Here is a 23,012-nt window from a genome sequence, read left to right on the forward strand (position 1 = left end):
CCCATGGAGGTGTTGATTGCGGAGTAGTGGCTCCGTTAGAATGACGGCTGCCTCTGTCGGGGGAGAGCTCCTGCTGGAGTCAGTCATGTTCCTGACCCTAATTAGATGTCAGTCGAAGACAAGCAACTCCTGCAAGGACTTGTGTGCCCTGCGCAGCTTGATAAACAGGTGCAATCCTAACAGAACAAGCAACAAGGAGGAATAAAAAAGAAAGCTGTCTGAATAATTGACGTGAAACCATTCTCACCGACTCATGAAATCACCACACCAAATATATTGACTAATGTTTCAACTATAATTAAAATATTTCTGTCTGTACATACAAAGCTTACATAGAAGCTACCAGAATTGCATCGTATCAGCAGGACACCTCTGTACAAAACAGCTATAACAGTGCTCACTCAAAATAAAATTTGCCAACATTGCAAGAAAATATGTCTAGTTACACAATGAAATATAATTATAATTGTGCGAACATTTTCTCTTTACAAGAAGCCAATATTAAAGAAAAAATGAAGATCGGTGTCAGTGACTTATTACAAACAGGAGGCACATGTTCAGGTGAACAAGAAAGCAATACATGATAATCCCATCTAGGTAATGATTTCAGCAGTGATCAGGATTATATGAAGCCTGTCTCTCCCTCTAGGTTCTGAGGGGGCTGTGGTGCCGAGTCCTGTGCAGACCTATTTCTAGCCCATGATATGTGGTGGGACACGTGGATACAAATTGAAGAGAAATACCAACCTGCACCTGAAACCACCGCCCCCGCCCCCGCCCCCGCCCCGCCCGACTGATGGAGAGTTTTATAAAAATTGATTCTAGTTTTCTTTAAATTCTGTTACTGTCACTGGCCCAAATATTGTTCAGAAAATATTTGTGGGTGGAAAGCCTGTATCTTGTAGCTCCTTAATTTAACTAATTACTGATCCTTAACAACAGTGATGCAGCTAATAATATGCTGGATTCCATTCATACCATTTCACTTACTTAGATTACTTCGGGAATATCATCAGACATAAACTAAAATTTCAATGCATTGTAAAATGGAATTTGCAGTTAACCGCATTTCCTCCTGTTCTTTATGTGACTTTATGACCCTGGTTATTTCTTCTCCACCCCTGGAAGCCCTGACTTATGCTGGCATGTTTGGAATTGAATTTCAGCACCTTCACCCATATAAGGTTGCCTACCTGGTTGGACATATTCCAGGAGGTATCATCACATGACCTCCCACTGTCCCACCCCCGCCTCCCCGCACCAATTGGAAAGCAAACAGACTCCTCGTTACCCGATTGGATGATTCTTGACTTGTCAAACGGCTTTGTCCCATCTCCAGCAGTGGCCTGGAGATCAATCTTCATTGCCAGGAGACTCTAGGACAATCCTGGAGAATTGGCAACCTTATCCCTAATAGCCATTCTTCATATGCAAGCCTGGGCAGTGAGTGCTGGCAGGCTTTTTACCATAAATAGCATTACCGCGGGTTTCTCCTGCTGTTCACATTTTCCAGCATCAATTGCAATCAGAAGCAGGAATTCTGAATGATTCGCCCCTCCTTCCTTTCCTCCGGATACTGAGGCTAAATAGTATGGCCTACAGTTGAGATTCCTCAGTTTTAAAATAAACTTGATAAAATGTACATGGTCAAGATAATTCAACTATTTATTAAGGCTCCAATGCAGCAAGTAGTAGGATGTGGTGGGTAGTCACTCTGGCATAGGTAGAGGTGGGAGAAGGGGATTTAGAAACCCCTGGCAGGGGTACGGGGTGGAGGGGGGATGTGGCAGAGAGAGATAAGAGAGATAAAATAATGAAAGCCTTTTTAATATTCCAAGCTGTCTTCTCCAAGAAGTTTGCCCTTTGCTGATGACCATATTTAATCGCCAGTGCAAACATCCTCTTGGGACAGTTGAGATTTTCCTAAATAATATTTTCAACTATTTAATTTACTGCAAATACTGATTTCCTTGCTTTACAATTACCCCTGTCGTTAACTGTACAGTGCACCAAGATCTGAGTTATAATATATATACTCATAAAAAGATGACCCCCTTCAATTTCTCCGATGTGGTCACTTCTAGTTAAGAATAAACTATTTAGCTAACCAATCAGTTACCATGGTTCCCTAGAGAACAAGAAATTCTGATTTTAATGTGTAGTGACAAGGGGCAGGATACCAGGAGCTTGAGACAGAAGAACAGGAGTGTGCGAGAGGAGAGTGGCAGACTGGGAAATGGAGACAATTGGCACTGGAAAGTTCAGAAGAGTGAGGGGAGCAGAACCAAGCCAGCAGGGAGAGTGTGGTCCCAATGTGAGCTACAGGCCCATCCAAGCATGATGACTTGGTATAAGAACATAAGAAATAGGTGCAGGAGTAGGCCACACGAACTTGCTCCGCCATTCAATAAGATCATGGCTGATCTTCGACCTCAACTCCACTTTCCCGCCCGATCCCCATATCCCTTAAGAGTCCAAAAATCTATCGATTTCAGTCTTGAACATACTCAACGACTGAGTAGCCACAGCCCTCTGGGGTAGAGAATTCCAAATATTCATGTTCCTCTGAGTGAAGAAATTTCTCCTCATCTCAGTCCTAAATGGTCGACCCCTTATCCTGAGACTATGCCCCCTAGTTCTAGACTCTCCAGCAAGGGGGAGATATTCTCTCAGTACCTGCCCTGTCAAGCCCCCTCAGAATCTTGTATGTTTCAATGAGATCACCTCTCATTCTTCTAATCTCCAGAGAGTGTAGGTCCTCTGGGGTATTAGATGAACAGTGTAAGATAACCCGCCCTAATTTCAACACCCAAGCAGTGACCCAAATTTTTGGTCTATGTACCCAAGTAGATACAGCACTTGGATCAGGCCTTCACATGGACCTATGGTTGTATCTAATTCCATTGAAGTATTTGAGACCATCCCCACACATCACTCAATGCTCTGGCTGTAAGGCCATTGGTTGGCAGCCGGAGATTAATTTGCATGCTGAACCGCAATTGTTTGGAGGCAAGTGACTGACAATGCGAGCAGCTCACACTCACACTTGGTCACACTCACTCGCACAGTGCTGTGTTTTGAGCATCGTTCGGTTGATGGTTGCACCATGCTAATTAATCCGTTTCACACCACATGGGTTCTGACTGTTACAATGGATTTCATCATCACGGTGACAACCCAACCTGCTCATCTCCTCTCAATAATCTTCCCCACTGGCGAACCTTAGAAAGACTTGGCTTGTATTCCCTTGAATATAGAAGATTGAAAAGAGGCGATTAAAATGTTAAAAGAATTCAATAGGGTAGATGTAGAGAAATTATTTCCTCTGGTGGAGGAATCAAGAATGATGGGACATAATCTTAAAACAAGAGCCAGGCCATTTAGGAGGGAAATCAGGACGCACTTTTTTTAAACACAAAGGGTAGTAGAAATCTGGAATCCTCGCCCCCAAAAGGCTGTGGATGCTGGGACAACTGGAGCTTTCAAGACAAGGATATGGTGCTAAAGTGGGTAAAGGGAGTTGAGGTACAGACCTGCCATAACCTAACTGAATGGCAGAGCAGGCCTGAGAGGCTGAATGGTCTGTTCCTATCAATGATGTACTCACATCGACTGCTCTTTAGTTACTGGGGTAGGTCTATTTTCAGGCACATTACTAATGTCACTGAGTTTATTGTGGGCTCGTTTTCTTGTAGTGTGACCCATTTTCCCTCTGGGTTTAAGTTGAACGATGTAAATGATGATGATGCAATACGTGGAGTGATGGGTAATAAAGTGCAAATACGACTGAATCAGTACCTTCTCTGGTGTAGCAGACAGGTGAGGAATCATTCCATCCTCACCAATCTCACCCAGCAATCTTCCAGCCCACGTGCATTCCAGTACTCAGTACTCACAGGATACCACAAATCAGTTGCACACCTGTTTAGAGTATCAGACAAGGCGATACCAGGTCTAGAAAAAGAAAACATTTTCAACCAGCTCCATTGAAATCAGTGTTTTCAAGACATCAGATCTGATAACGTTGAATTAGTTTACAATTATCTGCTAGTACTTTAATTAAAACACCCAATGGTTCAAGTACCATAATTTCACTGGGCATATTATAGAATCATACAGCACAGAAAGAGGCCATTCAGTGCACAGTGCCTGTGCCAGCTCTTTGAGCTATCCAATTATTCGCATTCCCCTGCTTTTTCCCTATAGCTCTGCAAATGTTTCCCCTTCAAGTATTTATCAAATTCCCTTTTGAAAGTTACTATTGAATCTGCTTCCACCATCCTTTCAGGCAGTGCACTCCAAATCATAACTCGCTGCGTAAAAAAAATTCTCATCTCCCCTCTGGTTCTTTTGCCAATTACCTTTAATCTGTGTCTCCCGGTCACCGACCTTTCTGCTAGTGGAAACAGTTTCTCCCTATCTCCCTGTATCAAAACCCCCACAGAATTTTGAACACCTCCATTAAATCACCGCTTAACCGTCTCTGCTCCAAGGAGAACAATCCCAGCTTCTCCAGTCTCCCCACATAACTGAAGTCTCTCATTCCTGGTACCATTTATTAAATCTCCTCTGCACTCTTGCTAAGGCCTTGACATCCTTCCTAACGTGTGGTGGCCAGAATTGGACACAATACTCCAACTGAGGCCTAACCAGTGATTTATAATATCTCATTTAATAAAAATAGAAGGGAGTTAATTGGACTGCCCCAGCGTCCAGCCTTAACGCATCACGACGGGGCTGACTGCAAACTACGTGCAGATGGGTTATCAATAAGCTCGACCCTTAGCCACTGTGTGTGTGAGAGATACACAACAGAAATGCACATGGGTTTCAGTTAAATGCCGAGCGTGTGGTTAGAATGTGGAACTCACTACCAGAAGGAGTAGTTGAAGCAAACAGCATGGGTGCATTTAAAGCAAAGTTAGATAAACATATAAAGGGAGAAAGGAATAGAAGGACATGCTGATAGGATTAGATGTAGGGAGGGAGGAAGGAGGCTCATGTGGAGCATAAATATTAGCATGGACCAGTTGGGCCAAGCGGCCTGTTTCTGTGCTGTAAATTCTATGTAAACCCATGGTGGGAAATAGAACACTGTGTTTCCTGTAAATTTTCTCCTCTTCACCTGCCTACAGCTCCAAGGGACATCAGCAACTGCCCCTAGCCCATCACTCAAGTGGCCATTCTTGATACGAGTCCAATCCTGCGCTTACCAAAGTGGGGTAGGGAGCAGTTACGCTGGCCGAAAAGGCATTTGTTAAGAGGTAGGAGTATCACACAAGAATTAGCACATCAGAGTATTTAGCTTGCATGTGATTGTTCTATTATACTGCTATGAGTACAATAAATAATCCTTGGGCAACATTTCTCCTTGATAGACATGTTAGAAGTAATGTGTGTAGAATTAATTTTGGAGCGTTTTCTAAATGCACAGGGTATTTAAATGCATGTTGTGTTGTTTTATGTGTACAACAAATTAAAGTGACATTTTTTCTTGCAGTGATAGACCCGTAACCGCCAGTACATTACCCTGGTGTTCTGTACTTCAAAATGCTTTCGCCAGCCACAGCTCAAGTTGGGAGGGCAGAATTGGTAATTGTAAAGCTTGCTCGTCTACATAGTTTAAAGAGACGTACATTTTAATGGCCAGAGAATCACGGGCTGGGGAGGTGGGGTCAGCGATTTCTCGACCTGCGCCTGAGTTATGCCAGGGATGGCACAGCGAAGAATCACCCCGAGTGTGAACAGTTCACACTCCCACCATTCTGCTTTTATGAAATCCCTGTGACAACAATACATCACTTTTAGTTCAGTAGAGTTTGGAATGTTCCAACATTTTCTACAACTTTCACAAAGTACACAAACAAAAACAAAAAGAACGACCATTTATTTGCTGAGAGGGAACTGTGCAGGTCCAACCTCGGTCATCTTGATCTAACGATGGAGATCTCCAGCTCCACAGGATAACGTGCGAGGCAGCAGTGAATCAAGGAGAGTAGTGAACCTCGTAACAGTGCAATTGGGATTCATATCCTTCCATTTGCAGGTGAAGTTACATTTTTCAGAAGAAGCAAAAAGGGTGTGAAGCAGTAGGATGGATCATGGATAAGTGATTCAAATATAAAAGAAAAAGTCCAGCCCATGTACCAACCATATACACATACACGTCAATTACGACTCTGTAGCAAAGGCCATTGGAATAGAGTTAAATTCACATATTTCCTTTGAAAATGTTACATTTTCACATTACCTTTAACTCTCTTCCAAATCATGTCTTTTCCTCCCCCATTCTCTGCAAGTTTACTGCAGCCCCATCATTGGAAAGATGAAGTAAATAATAACTGAAGAAATTTAATAGTACAAAGGGTCCCCTGTGCAGTGGTAGAAAGCCAAGACGCTCGTCATTGGTGATTAGAACGAATTGGTCTCAGCACCTGTTGGGAGTTGTGGCAACTTCTAGCCAAAAGGGGGGGGAATCTAAACACGTATTAGTGGTTACTCAGCATAATATTGTCCAGTAAAATATGAACTTCCAGCTTTAAATTACATTTATGATAAAAGATGAATGGGAACTTAAATAAATTTGTATTACATTTCAAAATGCAGCGACCTAATAAAGCAGAAGCTAGCTGTTCAGAGTCTGTGCCAGTGGCGAGGTAACTCGCTACTTCACCAGAGGGCATCGTGCCAGTCATCTTGTGTGATGGGCTGGGGGGCATTCAGCCACCTCACCACCAGCACAGACTCGCAAAATGTATGCCCAGGTTATCGTGAGCTGACCATTTAACGCACCCTTTCCAAAGGCAATATGAATTACAGTAGATCAGTGACATCGTGACGTTGGTGTTTGCTTCCAAAACAGTGTGCTCTTGACACGCAACCCTTCCAGCTACTAAAGTTCACCCTCCCCCGCTCTCCCCGCCCCCTCAGTTTTCTCCCCATCTCTCCTGTTGGGCTACAGGGTTCAGGAATGCTGGGAGCCCCGCAGTATCTAACCCAAGCAGCAATTATTCAGGCATGAACTTAGAAAGTGAGTGTCAGTGGGTTATTTCACCATGGCATGGGGGTTATGGATGTGGGCATCATGGACAAGTCCCATCCTGACCTCAGTTGACGTCTGTACATGTGTTCATACACGCATACACTTTGCAGCAGGGATCACACAGTAGTAATCAGAAGCAACTATCTGTCTCATTTTTCTCTGTCCTAGGCAGGGGGCACTCAGACCATGTGTTACACCCTTCCCTCCACTCTGGCTGCGATCAGCTAACTCAACCTAGTCCCAGGCTCGTATCTGGGAGCATCTTGGCCTGTCACACTCAGTATCACAACAGCCAGTACAGTCGCCCACTGAGCAGTCAGTCACTAGAGATACATTTGTTTTAGTAAGTGGATACTGTTCATCTGTCCTGACCCTGGTTCAGCCTCCTCTTCACACCAGCAGTGCACTCATACGGATGGAGCCCGTTCTTGATGGTGGAATGATTTCATTACATGTACCACAAGATTCAAAAGTTAGCTTGATAACATCAGTAAGATGCTAACATAGCGAAGCTGAACTTGTAGACTCAAGTACTATGACACTGGCCATAGTGAGCTAGCTTTGTAGCTGGGCCAGGGATAAGTACAAGCAAATACCAATTTTAAGAAGAACCTGCCACATTTTGATGGAACCAATCTAAAAGCAAAGGTAAAAATAAGACTTAGACACAATTTCTCTCCACAATCCCCTCGCTCCCCAAATCCACCCATCCCATGGTGAAATGGTAAGTTGGTGTGGACTTAGGCTTTTACTTTACTGCTGATCTCGGAGTGCGGGTGGGGGCGGATGGGAGGATAAGTCAGCTGATCAATTAGTTTATCCAATTTAGTTAAGAGGCGGCTTAATTGTCAGTCTTCATCTGACCCCCTCCGCCAGCTGAAGGTGACAAAAAGGGCATAGAAGAAAAACCCAGGCAAACCAACGGGCAGAAAACATTGAGAAGGGACGGAGGCAAACGAGGCCTCCTGTGCAGATAATATTCATGATTTCTCCATTGGATTAAATAATATTTCAGTGTACATAGACTGAGGCGGATACATCTCGCACTGCTACAAACTACAGCCAATAATTAAAAACCTGCGCTGGGAATTTCCTCGGGACTTCCCAACTTTGGCGGAAACCCCGTTTGGGTAGAGGGAACGGGGTTTCCCACCGCAGGTACAGAGGTCGATCGCGGAACCGCCGAGAGAATCTCCCAGCGACATTCTTTAAGATTTTAAATATTCAATTTACTAAATAAAAAGTTACAAAGTGTAAAATGTTCTGAAGCAAATCACCAAATATTGTTTTGGTGACACATGGCCTTGGTCTTAGAACAATGACATAAAATGTCACTTTTTTTGGTTGCTTGCTCTTCCCCACAGATTCCAGTATTATCCACAGATCGGGAAACCCAATTTAAAAAAAAAATCACACTGTGCAATCCACAGTCTTTGCAATAAAAGTACAGCCAAAAAAGTGTCCCTTTGTTGCAAGGCGGAGAAACGTCCTGCTTGGTCACGTTGGGGTCCGCCTTTCAAATCAATCCCACTTCAATGTTCGAGGAATTGGGGTTTGGTTTTTTTTTCTTTCAATCACCACACCTCGCACTTTTTCACAGGGTTCATCGGGCTTCCCACAGGACAGCTGAAATGTTCGGCGAATTCGACAGAGTTGGCCACGGTTCCGATCACCCTGTACATCGAAGGACTGTGGGGGTCCGTGATGAGCCCCTCGTGGGCGCTCTCTGGGGTCCGCACAGAGCACCAAACCTGAGGGGGCAAGAAGTACCACATTTCCTACATTACAATAGTGACTACACCTCAAAAAGTACTTAATTGGCTGTAAAGTGCTTTGGGACGCCTTGAGGTCGTGAAAGGTGCTGTATAAATGCAAGTTACCATGGAAGCAGATTAAACAGTAACTTTCAAAAGGGAATCTGATCGCTATTTATTGCAGGGAAAATTTGTAGGGCTAAGGGGAAAGAGCAGGTGAGTAGGACTAATTGGATAGCTCTTTCAGAGAGCTGACACCAGGCATGATGGGCTGAATGGCCTCCTTCTATGCTGTATGATTCTATTCCAGGTCTTTCTTTTGCTTTTAGAACTGGCAAATAAACCTTTGAAAAAATGTTTTAATGTCTGTTTTATCCCTGATTTTGAGTCTCCCACGGCCTTAGCCACATTCCAATGACAATGCATCCACCCTAAATGATCTACTGGCCTCATGATAAATTAACAGAAGTACTGAAACAGAGCACGTTTCACCAATGAATTCTTTATATTATGGGAACATTACATCCAAACTCTAAATGTACAAGAGTGCAGTGCAGTGCAATACATGGACCAGACTAAATAACACACCTCACAAAGTCACATGTATTATTTTCCTCCTCCATTTCCCCCCTTTACCGTAAAAAAAGGGGCATTTTTCTGCCCAGCTGCCTTAATGTCAGATTTCCAGACCCAAAGCCTCCTCAGCCAATACTGTTCCAATGGCAAAACTGTTCACATGGTCCATGGAATTTACAAAACAGCAATAAACCAGATTCTAGTACTCAATCCTTTGCACTGGAGGGACAATGTTGCATCACAATGTATAATTACTCACTCAAAGAGCAGCACTAGCAGAAGCCCAAGTGGAAATCCAGCCCTCCAGTTACCGAGTGGCCCATCACCCCGAGATGCCAATCACCCAGAGACTCAAATACAATCAAATACAATGCACCTCACCTGGGCAAATCCAAGGAAGAAGAGCTGTCGATTGGTGAGGTCCAGGGTGGGCAGAATCATCTCTTCACCATTCTTTTTCACCCAGCTCTCGTAGGCCTGAAAAGCAGATTGTATTTTTTTTTAAGCTGAATTATTGACCTTTAATTGCAGATTTGTTTAGACAAACCTTTTGGCGTCATCTCTAGATTCTAATCAAAGCCGCTGTTTTCTATTTCTGGTCATTTACTCGGAATCGGACATTAAAATGAAAAGAACGAACTTGCATTTACACAATGCCTTCCACATCCTCAGAACATTTGAATAGTGGCCGTGGGATCTTTTACCTCAACCTGAGGGGGCAGACGGGGCCTCCGTTTAACATCTCATCCAAAAGACGGCACCTTCGACAGTGCAGCACTCCCTCAGGGGCTCGAACCTACAACCTTCTGACTCAGAGACCAAGGCTGGCACCACGTTGCAGCACTGGGGAGGGAGGGGGAACTCTCCGGGGGAGGCTCAATGTTAGCAGTGCCCTGCTTTGAAAGTTTAGTTTTGCAGACGCTTATCCTGGTTGCTGGGATGGTTCATGCTGCAGTAAATATTGAGGGAGATTTTAACTCGGGGTGGGATCGGTGCTCGGGGTGGAGGGCGCCAAAGCAGGAGGTGCAGCCGGAAGTCATAAAGGAAGCGAGGCCCAGGCCGATTTTAAATAGCCGGGCCTCATTTTAATACCTGAAGCCAGCGGGAATAAGGTCAAGGTTGACGGGCAGGAGCACGAATTGGGGCAGGAGACTGGGGACTGAAGGAAACAGCCAGTCATAAGGGGAGTGTTTGGGGGCTAGAGAAAGATGCTGATGTAGCGAGGGTTGGCCCGAGGGTTCCTTCCGGGGCCCAGAGGAATATTCCTGCTCCTCCTGGTCCCTAAGGAATCCTAAAAAAAACATTACTTACCTTATCCTCTTTTGGCCACTCTCCTGCACCCAGCCAGGTTTCTCTGGCAGGGTTCACACCACATGGGTCTTCCCGGGTCATCACTAAAATCACGTGACACTGATGATGTCAACGGGCCGTGACCTTTAGGTTTATTGGGGGATGGGAGGAGTCTGACGGCACTTTCACGATGATGACATCACGCGCCAGTGACTCACTGATGTCCTCCAGTATGATGTTTGCCACGGCTTCTTGTTTTCTTAAGGACATTAGCCCTTTCATGCATTCAATGACCACATCCAAATCCATGAATTAATGACCCGAGGGCAGGACAAGACAAGACGCTCCCTTCATTTGTAAGGCCCAACAGGAAAGTTCCACTTAAGATTGTAAATGAATTGAGATGGATGTAATCAGAAGTCTGAAACAGATACCACTAGTGTTTGCCAGGCACCTCTACGGGCTACAGGTACTTACATGGTAAGCTGCTTTCAGACCTCCATTGTCAGCGATATTTTCACCCAGTGTTTGCTTGCCATTTACATGCTCACTATTGGTGGTGTAGTTATTGTACTGTTCGATCATACACTCTGTCTGATGCTTGAAGGCCTCGACTGAGGAGTTCTTCCACCACGACCTCAGGTTTCCATCTTTGTCATACTCCCTCCCTGCCACAAAAAATGAACATAGAGTTACTTCGGTGCCATGTACAGTTTTTGAGGAGATGCACTCAGGAAGCAAAATGGCCAGCGGCAGCAGCGATGTGAAGAAAGGACATACAAAAGTCTTCCCCAGTAAGCCCTTCTATTTGTAAAATATGCCTCGTGTAATCCCGCAGGGTCAGCTGCTGTGCTGGATCCCTGTCGAGAATAAAGCGGCAGCTGGGAGAAGGATCCTAAAACAATGGGGATAGACAACAGGCGGGGAGACCAGAGTGGAATTTCCCGCTGCGGTGCAATGGAGTACAGGAGGGCGGTGTACTGGGAAACAGCGCATCCCGGCCTGTCATTATTTATCAACGAGGAGAGGCACAGACTTTCCTGATAGCTGCTCCCAGTGAGCACCAGGAGTTCTGAAATGGAAACTCCTGTACGGTCATAAGGCAATGGAGTCTGGCGGACTGCAATTTTACAAGTGTTCCACTGGCCTCCTGTTGTACCTCGGTGTGTGGGGATCAGTGAAACCTCCGCAGGGGTTCAGTGCCTGGGTTTATATCCCCATTTTGTTGCCATCTCTCCGTTACCAAGCATGGCCCAATGGAGACACATTACCCACACACAAACGGGTCAGTATTAGTGGCTAGCAATGTTTATAGGGTGTGATTAATTCATTTAATTAGAGTTCAACAATGGCTGCTTATCGAGAGATTGATGCCAATGGCCGTATCGATTAAATCCTATTGGTTTCTTGAGAACTGAATGAAAAGACTTGCATTCATATAGCACCTTTCACAACCTCAGGACAGCCATTGAAGTAATTTTGAAGTGTAGTCACTGTTGTAATATTGGAAAAGTGGCAACCAAATTGTGCACAGCAAAGTCCCACAAACAGCAATATGATAATGACCAGATACTCTGTTTTTAAGTGATGTTGGTTTAAGGGATAAATATTGGCCAGGACATTGAGGAGAACTCCCCTGCTCTTCTTCGAAATAGTGTCATGGGATCTTCTACATTCACCTGAGATGGGCCTCGGTTTAGCGTCTCATCAAAAAGAATGAATGAGTCAATAGTCGATCCGTTCTGAACGTCTGCAAACTGGTGTGATGAGTGAATCTTAGACACAAATGCAGTTTTCAAATCGATTGGATTGTGAGAATCTGGTCCCACTCCACTTTCATATTCACATTGCTAATTGTGGCTTTTAGAAATATGGAAACATAGAAAATAGGAGCAGGATTAGGCCATTCGGCCCCTTGAGCCTGCTCCCCCATTCAATATGATCATGGCTGATCCTCTATATCAATACCATATTCCCGCTCTCTCCCCATACCCCTTGATGCCTTTTGTGTCTAGAAATCTATCTAGCTCCTTCTTAAATATATTCAGTGACTTGGCCTCCACAGCCTTCTGGGGTAGAGAATTCCACAGGTTCACCACCCACTGAGTGAAGAAATTTCTCCTCATCTCAGTCCTAAATGTCCTACCCCGTATCCCGAGACTGTGACCCCTCGTTCTGGACACGCCCCCGGCCAGGGGAAACATCCTCCCTGCATCCATTTTGTATTTATGAACTGTATTATTGTTAAACTGTCCATCAACCAGATCCCAAAAGAACCAAGAATTTAAAACTGAAACACTATTACAGTTCTGATGATGTTTGAACAGTTGGATATTTTACGCTGTAGCTGAGGAAGACTTTTTGTTACATTATATCGATACTGAAAGATTAAGAGCAAAAACTACTGAACTCATTTTCCAATACCGAGTGACTTGTTTTCCAAAACACAAAAGACTTTGGGAGGGAATTCCCTCGCAATTTAAATGGGGTTTACGCTGATCCACTGCTGAAGTTATGGTGGCTGAGTGGGGAAATCTTATGAAGGATAATTAACCGATTACAGACTTTTGTCAGTGTATTTGTTTCATGTTATTCTCCGGTTTAATTTTGTCAATGGTTTTGTGATTCATATCTTTATTTAATTCATTATGTTATTTATTATAAGTCTGTTTGATTGTAATATCTACCAATCCAAAGGGATAGTGCGGTGTAACATGAGACAGTGGTTAATCGGTTGGTCAGATTTCAGAAGCAGGGCAATTGTAAACCTTTAGGACTATTCTGTGAAGAAGAGGTTATTAACAATAATACAGTTTATGGATTATAAAGGGGCAAAATCACTACAGCGAGAGGGAAACCTGAAATTCGATAATCTTTCAGCGTCATTGATAGGGTTGGCCACAAAACTTGGGAACTAATGGAGGTGAGAACTGAATGCAACTCCAAAATGCTGCCCAATCGAGAGGGAGATTGTTATTTGGTTCAACAGTTTAAGGCTTGTAGATTTCAGTAAAGAACATGCAGAAATGTAACAGAGTTCTGCAGAATCCGTGGAGATTTCTTAGATAAACCCAGTGACAGAGTAGGGCCAGGATCAAAACTGACATGAATCCTGTGTCCCCAAAATACTTAGTAGTTGGGTTACTAATGAGTAAGAGGAGCCCACTGGACTCTTAAAACTAATGACCGGAAAATCTATTTGCCCACATTGGGAGTGGGGGAAATGCAGAAAAATGACCATTTCATTTGCCAGCGCGGAGACAGTAATCTCATGTGATGGCCACGCAGCAAAAACAAATGAACTACATCGGGTTCACATCATTTGGAGATTTCTGCAAGTGTCGTTTAAACATGACTTCTATCGGTTACACCAACTGAAATAAGTTAATTCATAACCATTTGGACAGCCCTTCAGTCCCTCGTAAAGGAGAGTGCAGGGGTGAATGGCTCACCTCTGATAGGGTATCTTTGGCTAAAACAATCTCTTAGGATGGCTGCCAAATTTAACAATTAAGTAGACCAACTAATCACTAGTTGGGGGGGGAATCCAAAAGATACGTTTCCATCTTTGAACACAAGATTAGCGATAACCGAGATTCACCTGCAAACATTTAACTCGTGCTCGTGTCAATCCTCCTCTGCACTAATTTAACTGATTGGTCAAACTGTTTATTTTAAATTAGCAGATCTCCCAAAGTTGTAAGTTGGCAGGTACATTTTACAAGTGTTATACCATGTGATGCGCAATGTTACCACTCTGCTACTAAAGTGAAGCATGTGTAACTTAGTGTTTCCCTTTAAGGTTAGAAGATAGAGACCTCCTTGAGGTTAACTAGAGACTAATTGCTCTAAGCAGATCCTGAGGTCAATTAGTGGTCAGACTTTTTTTTAAAAAAAACCTTTGTTAAATTTTGCTTGTGAAGTCAGTTAAAAGGTATTTTTTGATGGTTTAAATAGGAAGTGATCACCTTACTTGCCTTTTTAATTATTTTTTTTTTACAAAACATTTGACACAAATTTGCATGTGTGACGGACACTTCTCAAATTTTTTATATCTGTAATATATTAAGTTTTGTGTAAAGTGTGCACTTCCTGCAACACTTTTTCTGTCACTTTTTGTCATGTGGCTCTTTATTGATTGGTTCAAAGTAAAATAGCAGCAAAGCAGAACTGAAAGAACACAGAATAAGCAAATCGGAAATAAGGAAAGCAGTTAGAGAACTACCCATGAGAAATTACTGAGGAATTATGAAAATTCTGAATGATCTGTCAGAAGAAGCTATGAATTAAAAACAGGTGAATCAATCACATTGCTCACAGAACAATTTCCAAGTCCTTTTGTCCATCATTTTTTTCAGTAACTGAAATTAATGTCCAAAGTTAAGATTTTAAACAAAGTAAAAATTACTCGTTCCACAATAATATGATAAAATTTTCCCACTGATTTGTCTTTTGTGTGGTTTAATGCCTGGTCATGTTTCAGGATTTTTTGACTATTTACTCTAGAAAGGGTCTAGGTAGGAGTAAAAGTGTTCTCTTTAAAAGGGGTAAAATTTACCAGACCGCAGGCCTGGCATGTATGTTTGCGGCTTCAGACAAGGTGTCTGAACCAGGGCCCTGGAGACGATGAAAGATAATTTGACATTCCAGCAGCCACTCACTCATCGTTGCTGTGACAATCCCATTCATTTGAACTCAACAGGGGTCACTCCCAAGTTAGGCTGGTGGATGCAGCTCTTGGGAGTTGAGTGGGTCGTCCAATATTAATTAAAAGCTGATACAGGAGTCGGGCTTTTAAAAAGAAACACAGATACCAAAAAGTCAGTCAGGCAGTGGAGTGCTGTGAGAAGATAAAAAAAGACAGGGGACTGCCGAGAGAGAGGTTCTGCCCCGAGCTGTAGGACAGAATGCACAGCAGTTAGTCTGTTTAAGTCAAGTAAGAGAACCCACTGAAGTGAGGTAGAGAAGCGCATTCTGTGTTTTTAACGTCATTACCCAAAGATAAGTTGTATTGATTGAACTAACCGAATCTGCTCTGTATATGCATCTTACTGCTGAATAAAGCAGCTTAACGATTCATAGTAAGACACGGATATTTGGTTCTGGTCTATTGCTACGATCCGGGGTTCCATCACTGTACAAGTAGATATGAGGCTCAGAGTCGACTCCCATAAAAAGGAAGACGCACAGACCACTGACAGGAGCGACTGAAGCCACTGAACCCGAGAACGTATCTATAGCAGACCCGAATTCGTAACGTGGCTTAATTAGGTTTTACCTCAAGGCATAGGCTTCAAGACTAATGGCCACAGTAGATGTCAGCCATGGCTCAGTTGGTAGCCTCAGAGTCAGGAGGTTGTAGGTTCAAATCCCACTCCAGAGACTGGAACACATAAATCTAGGCTGGCGCTCCAATGCAGTACTAAGGGAGTGCTTCACTGTCAGAGGTGCCATCTTTAGGATGAGATGTTAAACCAAGGGGGACGTAAATCATCCCATCACACTACTTCGAAGAAGAGCAGGGGAGTTTGCCCCAGAGTCCTGGCCAACATTTCTAATACACATTGGGGGATTCTTAGTGTAAAACGGGTGACAGCAAATGGACAGCCCGTTTCACATCTATTCCGATATTTATTTGCACTGAAGTCAAAAACAAAATTGGGAGAGATGTAAAACGGGCTACTGATTCGCTATCACCCATTTTACACTATTGCACAAAGTCAAAATCTACCCCATTATCTGGTCATTATCAAATTGCTGTTTGTGGGATCTTGCTGTGTGCAAATTGGCTGCCGTGTTTCCTACATTACAACTGTGACTAAACTTCAAAAGCACTTCATTGGCTGTAAAGCGCTTTGAGACATCCTGAGGTGATGAAAGGTGCTATATAAATGCAAATTCTTTCCTCCACCACCCCCCATTTTCTCCCTGAAGCCCATCGGTTCTCGAGCTCGGGTGAAGTTCCAGCCTCTGGACCCTCACACAAGTACCCAGTCTTCATACTTGAGCTTAGACGTTGTGTATTGGCAGGCTATTCAACCATGGGGGCCATGCAACAAAGCTGGATCATTTCCTGCTGGGCTCACCAGATATTGATTGGAGTTACCAGCTAAGAGAAAGCTTTTGTAAAGGAAACACTTGGAAGCAAACCATGAATTCTCTTGGCAGTTTACTTTCCCTCTCGCTCTGACTCTCATACACTCATTGATGGTGTGTATGTCTAACAGGAGCTTTCCCCCTCACACACAATATGAATCTCTTCCTGTTCTGAATCAACGTGCGCACACATGCATTCACCAGCAGAGGTCACTGGATCATAAACAGTGCCCTGGCTGGGACCAGCTACCAAGGACTGAACCTGGGACCTACTTTCTGTGCATGGATCAGATTCACACCAGGCTCTACGCACCAATTAGACCCTAGATGGTATATTTTGTGGAGGTGGTGTAGCGGGAGTATCCAAAGCTTAGCTCGCAATTAACATGAGCACATGAAGATTGGAACGTAGGAACAAGAGTAGGCCATTCAGCCCTCGAGCCTGTTCTGCCATTCAATTAGATAATTTCTGATCTCTATCTCAACACCATCTACCCGCCTTGGGCTCCATATCCCTCGATACTCTTACCCAACAAAAATCTATCAATCTCAGTTTTGAAATTTACAATTGACCCCCCCAGGCTCCACAGCTTTTTGGGGAGACAGTTAAGGTGGAATAAATTCTGGTGTATGCAACAGCTCATTATTTGCCGACTCTTTGCCCATCACCCAAGACTGTTCTCTGGTGTCAACAAGGATTCTGCAGGTAACTGCATCTGAGTTGGTTAAAAATCCAACAAATGGGACATCACACTACATTCCCAAACCTTGCAACCTCCCTCCCCACCCCAGAACATGGAACATAGGAACGTAGGGAAAGGAGGAGGCCATTCAGCCCCTCGAGCCTGTTCTGCCATTCAATGGTGATCTGTATCTTAACTCCATTTACCCTCCTTGGTTTCACATCACTTAATATCCATACCGAACAAAAATCTATCGATCTCAATTTTAACATTTTCAATTGACCCCCCCAGCCTCAACAACTTTTTGGGGAGAGAGTTCCAGATTTCCACTACCCTTTGTGTGAAGAAGTGTTTCCTGACATCACCCCTGAACGGCCTAGCTCTAATTTTAAGGTTATGTCCCCTTGCTCTGGATTCCCCCACCAGAGGAAATCGTTTCTCTCTATCTACCCTATCAACTCCTTTAATCAACTTAAACACCTCAATTAGATCACCCCTTAATCTTCTATTCTCAAGGGAATACAAGCCTAGTCTATACAACCTGTCCTCATATTTTAATCCTTTTAGCCCAGTATCATTCTGGTGAATCAAGGCAATTTGAGCCTGGGAGGCACTCTCGAGATCTCCAATGCAAAGTACAAGAACATTGCAGACACACTGTAATTCCCCAGAACAGGCGAACAGCAATTGGCCTCTTTTCCTCCACAAACATTTTAACTGGCACTGGGGAGAGATTCCAACACAACTTTAAACACAAGTTAAAGTCTCCATACCTTGATCATCAAACGCGTGGGTTAACTCATGGCCCATGACCACTCCAATTCCACCAAAATTTAAAGATCTATTAAAAGAGAAGAAATATTTCCCGTTAGATGTTTGACGGATTGCTCGGTGAAATCTGGCCCAGATCCACTCTCGCTGACAGTCAAGGACAGGCTGGCTGTAAATGATGCTGTTCACATTTTTATACTGGTGAACATATTGCCCAAAGCGCAGGACACCATCTGATGAAATGAGCAGCAAAGAGGATTAACAAGTTCTGACACCGAGCTTCGGATTTAAAGATCTGCAGGTTGCAAGAGGAGTGGACGATTGAGGGGCGTACGGAACTCCACAGTTTATAGGCACGGGAAAAAAATGAATTGGAGTAAACACTTGAAAGGGAAGCAAGCTTTCTGGATATCAACTACCTCACACAGGGCCTCCTCCACTACATTAAGAGCAAAGTAAAGTTGGGCTTGGGAAGACTCTATCTGTCCTCTGTGAGCCCCATAAACCCCCATCTCAGTCCTCATGCAGGCTGGGTGTATTGGAGTCTCTGATTCCTGCCCCTGTTTTCAATGAGTTTTGGTTGATAAACCATGTGTATTTCCACGAGGTCTCTGGGTACAGTCACGTCTCTGGACACCTCGCCAATGAGGGAGGGAGACATTAATAAAGGCCCCAGTTGATGTCCGGGAAGGGTTCTGTTATTTAAATACCAATCCTTCCTCTCTGGAATTCACTTCAGGATCCCATCAAGCATTTATTGGCAGAGGTCCTGCTGTCAGCTGCTTTGTCTGTTGCGACTGATTTAATTAGTTTAAAATAAATGCTCCACATTTACAGCACTCCCTGGAACAAATGTGCCGATTACAACAGAGCCTCACTTTCCGTTCTCGCATCAATGGGATGGGGTCGCAGGTTTGATGAATCCATCTAATGCACAGATTATAAAACAACCGGTCTAAAAAAATCTCCTCTTTCAGTCAGCATATTCATTCAATTTGACTTCAACCCTAACTAGTCATTTATCTCAAAGCTCGTGAAAAAAAAGCTCACTGGTAGTTTGAAACTGTAAAAGCTGCACGCTGTTTAACCATCCCATTTTCAAGCATTATTCAGTGGGGCCCATCCCATAAAACTGATGAGGAGAGCCTTGGCTCAGTGGTTTTGCTCCCAGTCAGAAGCCTCCCCTTCCCCAGTGCCAGGCTGTGTTTCCTGTACGTAGTATCGAAGAGTCTGCACGGTACCCTGTCCAGGCTCAGTGTCACACCCCGTGATTCTACTCCATGTACCATACAACCCAAGATCCGATTTCCCTTTTTACTGTAGCCACACACAGTATATCACCCCCCTAAACCGCTCCCCCCACCCACCAAGCCCTGCTCCTGTGCTGTGCCCTGCAGACCAACACTATTTACATTGAATTTTAGAGCACAGAAACAGGCCATTCGGCCCAACAGGTCTATGTCGGCGTTTATGCTCCACACGAGCCTCCTCCCACCTTATTTCATCTAACCCTATCAGCATAACCTTCTATTCCTTTCTCCCTCATGTACTTCTCTAGCTTCCCCTTTAATGTATCTATGCTAGTCACCTCAACTACTCCATGTGGTAGTGAGTTCCACATTCCAACCACTCTCTGGGTAAAGAAGTTTCTCCTGAATTCCCTCTTGGATTTATTAGTGACTACCTTATATTTATGGCCCCTATTTATGGACTCCCTCACAAGTGGAAACAGCATCTCTACATCTACCCTATCCAACCCATTCATAATTTTGAAGACCTCGATCAGGTCATCCCCTCAGCCTTCTCTTTTCTAGAGTAAAGAGCCCCAGCCCTTTCAGTCTTTCGATAGTTAGAACCTCTCAGTTCTGGTATCATTCTTGTTAATCACTTCCCATTTAGTCTTTAGTTCCAATGTTTATTTCCCTTCCCTGGTCTCATCACTTTGTACTCATCAACACTGAATTTCAATTCTCAGCCCAACTTCCCATTCTCCCTATCCCTCTGTACCCCATCAGCCGTCCCCTACATTGTTTGATTTTAAATGCAGTGATTGAATCTACACACACACACACCCCCCGGATGATAAAGCCACAATTACACTGAGGAGGAAGCAAAGCTCGAGCTCAGTTCCGCAGTAACCCTCTCACCGTGGCTTTGTTGGAGTTGTAAAGCCAGCAGTACAGGGGAAGGGAGAGACTGCATACTATCACTGCAAGCACAAAGCCCGAGTAATCACGGCAGTAATGTTACTTCCCATTTAGGAAAATATGGAGTTTTGGGAATGGGAACAGGTTCATTTGTCCAACACGCTGCCCCTTTTTAATGGATTTTGACCCCATTCTCCACCCAAATCCCTCAACTCTTTCCAGAAACGTGTCTCTTAAATGCGTTTGCATTATTTACCTCAGTGGCTGGTGCTGGTAACTGATTCCATATTTATATTCTCCTTTGTGTGGAATAAATCTGCCGGAATTCCCTAATTACTCCTAAATTTTAAATTACATGTCTTCGCTTTTCAACCCTTCAACAGCTTGAACAACTTGCCTGAATTAACCTCGCCAATCTCCTTCATAACTCTGAACACTTCGACCAGGACACCTCAAATGAGGGCAGGCCCAAAGCTTTGAACCTTTCCTCTTATTTTGGGTTTTAAAATTTCAATTTTAAAATTGTTTTCAAATCCTTCCTTGGTCTCGCCCCTCCTATAACCTACTCGAGTCCTATAACCCTCCGCACTCCTCCAATTCTTGCCTCATTGCGCATCCCCAATTGTAATTGGTCCGCCTTGAGCTGCCTAGGCCCTAAGCTCTGGTATTCCCTCCCTAAACCTCTCCTCTAAGATGCTCTTAAAACCTACCTCTCACCTGTTATAATATCTACTTATGTGGTTTGGTGTCAAATTTTGTCTGATTACGCTCCTGCTAAGCACCTTGGGACGTTTTACGACTTCAAAAGGAGTTATATAAATACAAGTTGTTGTTGTTTGGCGGAGTGTGGGGGACGCTAGCAGGTCTTACTGGCTGGTGACCTCCCCGCAGTGAACTCACCAGATGTTCTAAGGCCAGTGGCCAGACATCCTGATATAAGCAGGTCTTGGCCGCGAATTGGACATTGGACAAGTGGGGTTCCAGTCAGCTGCACGGGACTCACTCAGTGGGACCTGGGACCCTACTAAACCCAATACATAAAACAGCTGCACATCCCTGAGATTTGGCATCATCTCAAGTGCTTGAAGAGTTCAGAAAACCCAGCGGTTCATGAATTAGGGGCTGGCTACACTTGCTTTTTTGTTTCTTTTAAATGGAGAGCTGATCTTTCAGGAGAGGTGATGAACACCACGGTGGAATAGCCTGCTGACACTCCTGGGCCAGGCACACACGTAAAGAAAGAGTGGGCCACTTTGCTGAGGCGGCTGATTCTCGCGGGACAGTTCCTCAGGAGGGGTCAGCAGAAAATCGGGGGGGGGGGGGGGGGGGGAGGTGGGGGGGGCGGGAAGAGGAGGGGGGGCTGATTAAAACTGAAACTGGCAATATTGCTTCTTAAAAATTTGGGGATCAACGGAATCATAAGAAATAGGAGCAGGAGTAGGCCATTCGGCCCCTCGAGCCTGCTCCGCCATTCAATCACATCATGGCTGATCATCCATCTCAACTCCACTTTCCCGCCCAATCCCCATATCCCTTGATTCCCTTAGAGTCCAAAAATCTATCCATCTCAGTCTTGAATATACTCAACGACTGAGTTGGGACGCAGCCCTCATTGGGACCTGATCGCAACACAAATCCTCAGGTTCTTATTGTCATTTCCAGCATCAGAGATCAAGAATAAAAATCATGGCGTTTTGGGGCTCGATGTTAAAATGGAGCCGGGAAGGAGGCGGGGGGGGGGGGGGTCAAAGTGCAGACGGGAAACTCAGAAGTACGGGTTTCCTGGACGTAATGATTTTGTCGTAAGGACGTCTTTTATTTTTATGATGTCTGTTTTCTGACCGGCTGGTCTCAGTTGGACAGGAAACCAGACAGGGAGAGGACGTCTTCAGGTAAGTCTTTGTTTGTATGGTTGGGGGGGTGGGGAGCACGGGGGTCCGCGATCGTTGAGGGGAAGGATCGGGGTCGGAGGGGGGAGGATCGGGGTCGGTGCAGGTAGGCTTGTTGGGCCTGGGGGGGGGAAGCACTCCTGCTCCTCCGGGCCCACAAGCTGTGCCTTTCTAGGCACTTACCTGTTAGTCTCGGGCCTTCTCGCCTCCTTTCACAAGGTGTAAAACAGAAGGCCCGGGAATCCCGATCCCCCGGGGTTGAAATCGGGAATTAGTGAAAAATGGAGGCCTGAAGCCTCATTGAGAGGTTTTAAGGCCCGACCCACCTCCTGGGAGCGGGTTGGTCGCCCGCCCCTCGCCCTGTCCCGGTGAAAACCGGAAATGGGCGGGTTGGAGGCGGGTCTGAAATGGTGGCAATTTTCAATGCCCCCCTGCCCCCGAATCCACCTGTTTTTAACTTTTAAAATCGAGCCCTTGGTGCGCGTGTGTCTGGGTGTGTGCGTGTGAGTGACCGCTCCTCCCATAACCAGCCTGATTTCATGCCTCGGACTTACTTCGGGTAATCTCGAGCGTAGAACGGAGCCTGCAGAATGCCTGCAGGGAACACAATCTCATTCTTTGTAGGTGAGTAGTAGGCATTGACAGCAGGAGGGGTCATACTCCACCTGTCGGAACAAAGTGCCACAGTTAACGTCAGAAAGGAAGCACTGAAAATCGGATATAAAATCAGAGCTGGAAATGCATGACAGGCTGGTCTGCACCTG

General features: G+C 44.6%; 1 protein-coding gene across 2 annotated transcripts in view; it reads right to left on the reverse strand.

Annotated features, from left to right (window-relative positions):
- Positions 1-274: 274 nt before the first annotated feature.
- The window catches only part of LOC137301209 (endothelin-converting enzyme 1-like), a 220,232-nt gene continuing 197,494 nt past the window's right edge, over positions 275-23,012 (reverse strand). For both annotated transcript variants that reach the window (XM_067970678.1, XM_067970677.1), the window contains 5 exons: positions 22,803-22,913; positions 18,215-18,282; positions 11,140-11,330; positions 9,754-9,849; positions 275-8,793 (listed from right to left, as the gene is read on the reverse strand). In XM_067970678.1, coding sequence (XP_067826779.1) covers positions 8,617-8,793; positions 9,754-9,849; positions 11,140-11,330; positions 18,215-18,282; positions 22,803-22,913 — 643 coding nt within the window. In that variant the 3' untranslated portion in view covers positions 275-8,616. The remainder of the gene's footprint in view (positions 8,794-9,753; positions 9,850-11,139; positions 11,331-18,214; positions 18,283-22,802; positions 22,914-23,012) is intronic.

The sequence above is a fragment of the Heptranchias perlo genome, chromosome 32, assembly GCF_035084215.1.
Source record: "Heptranchias perlo isolate sHepPer1 chromosome 32, sHepPer1.hap1, whole genome shotgun sequence".
NCBI classification, from domain to species: domain Eukaryota; kingdom Metazoa; phylum Chordata; class Chondrichthyes; order Hexanchiformes; family Hexanchidae; genus Heptranchias; species Heptranchias perlo.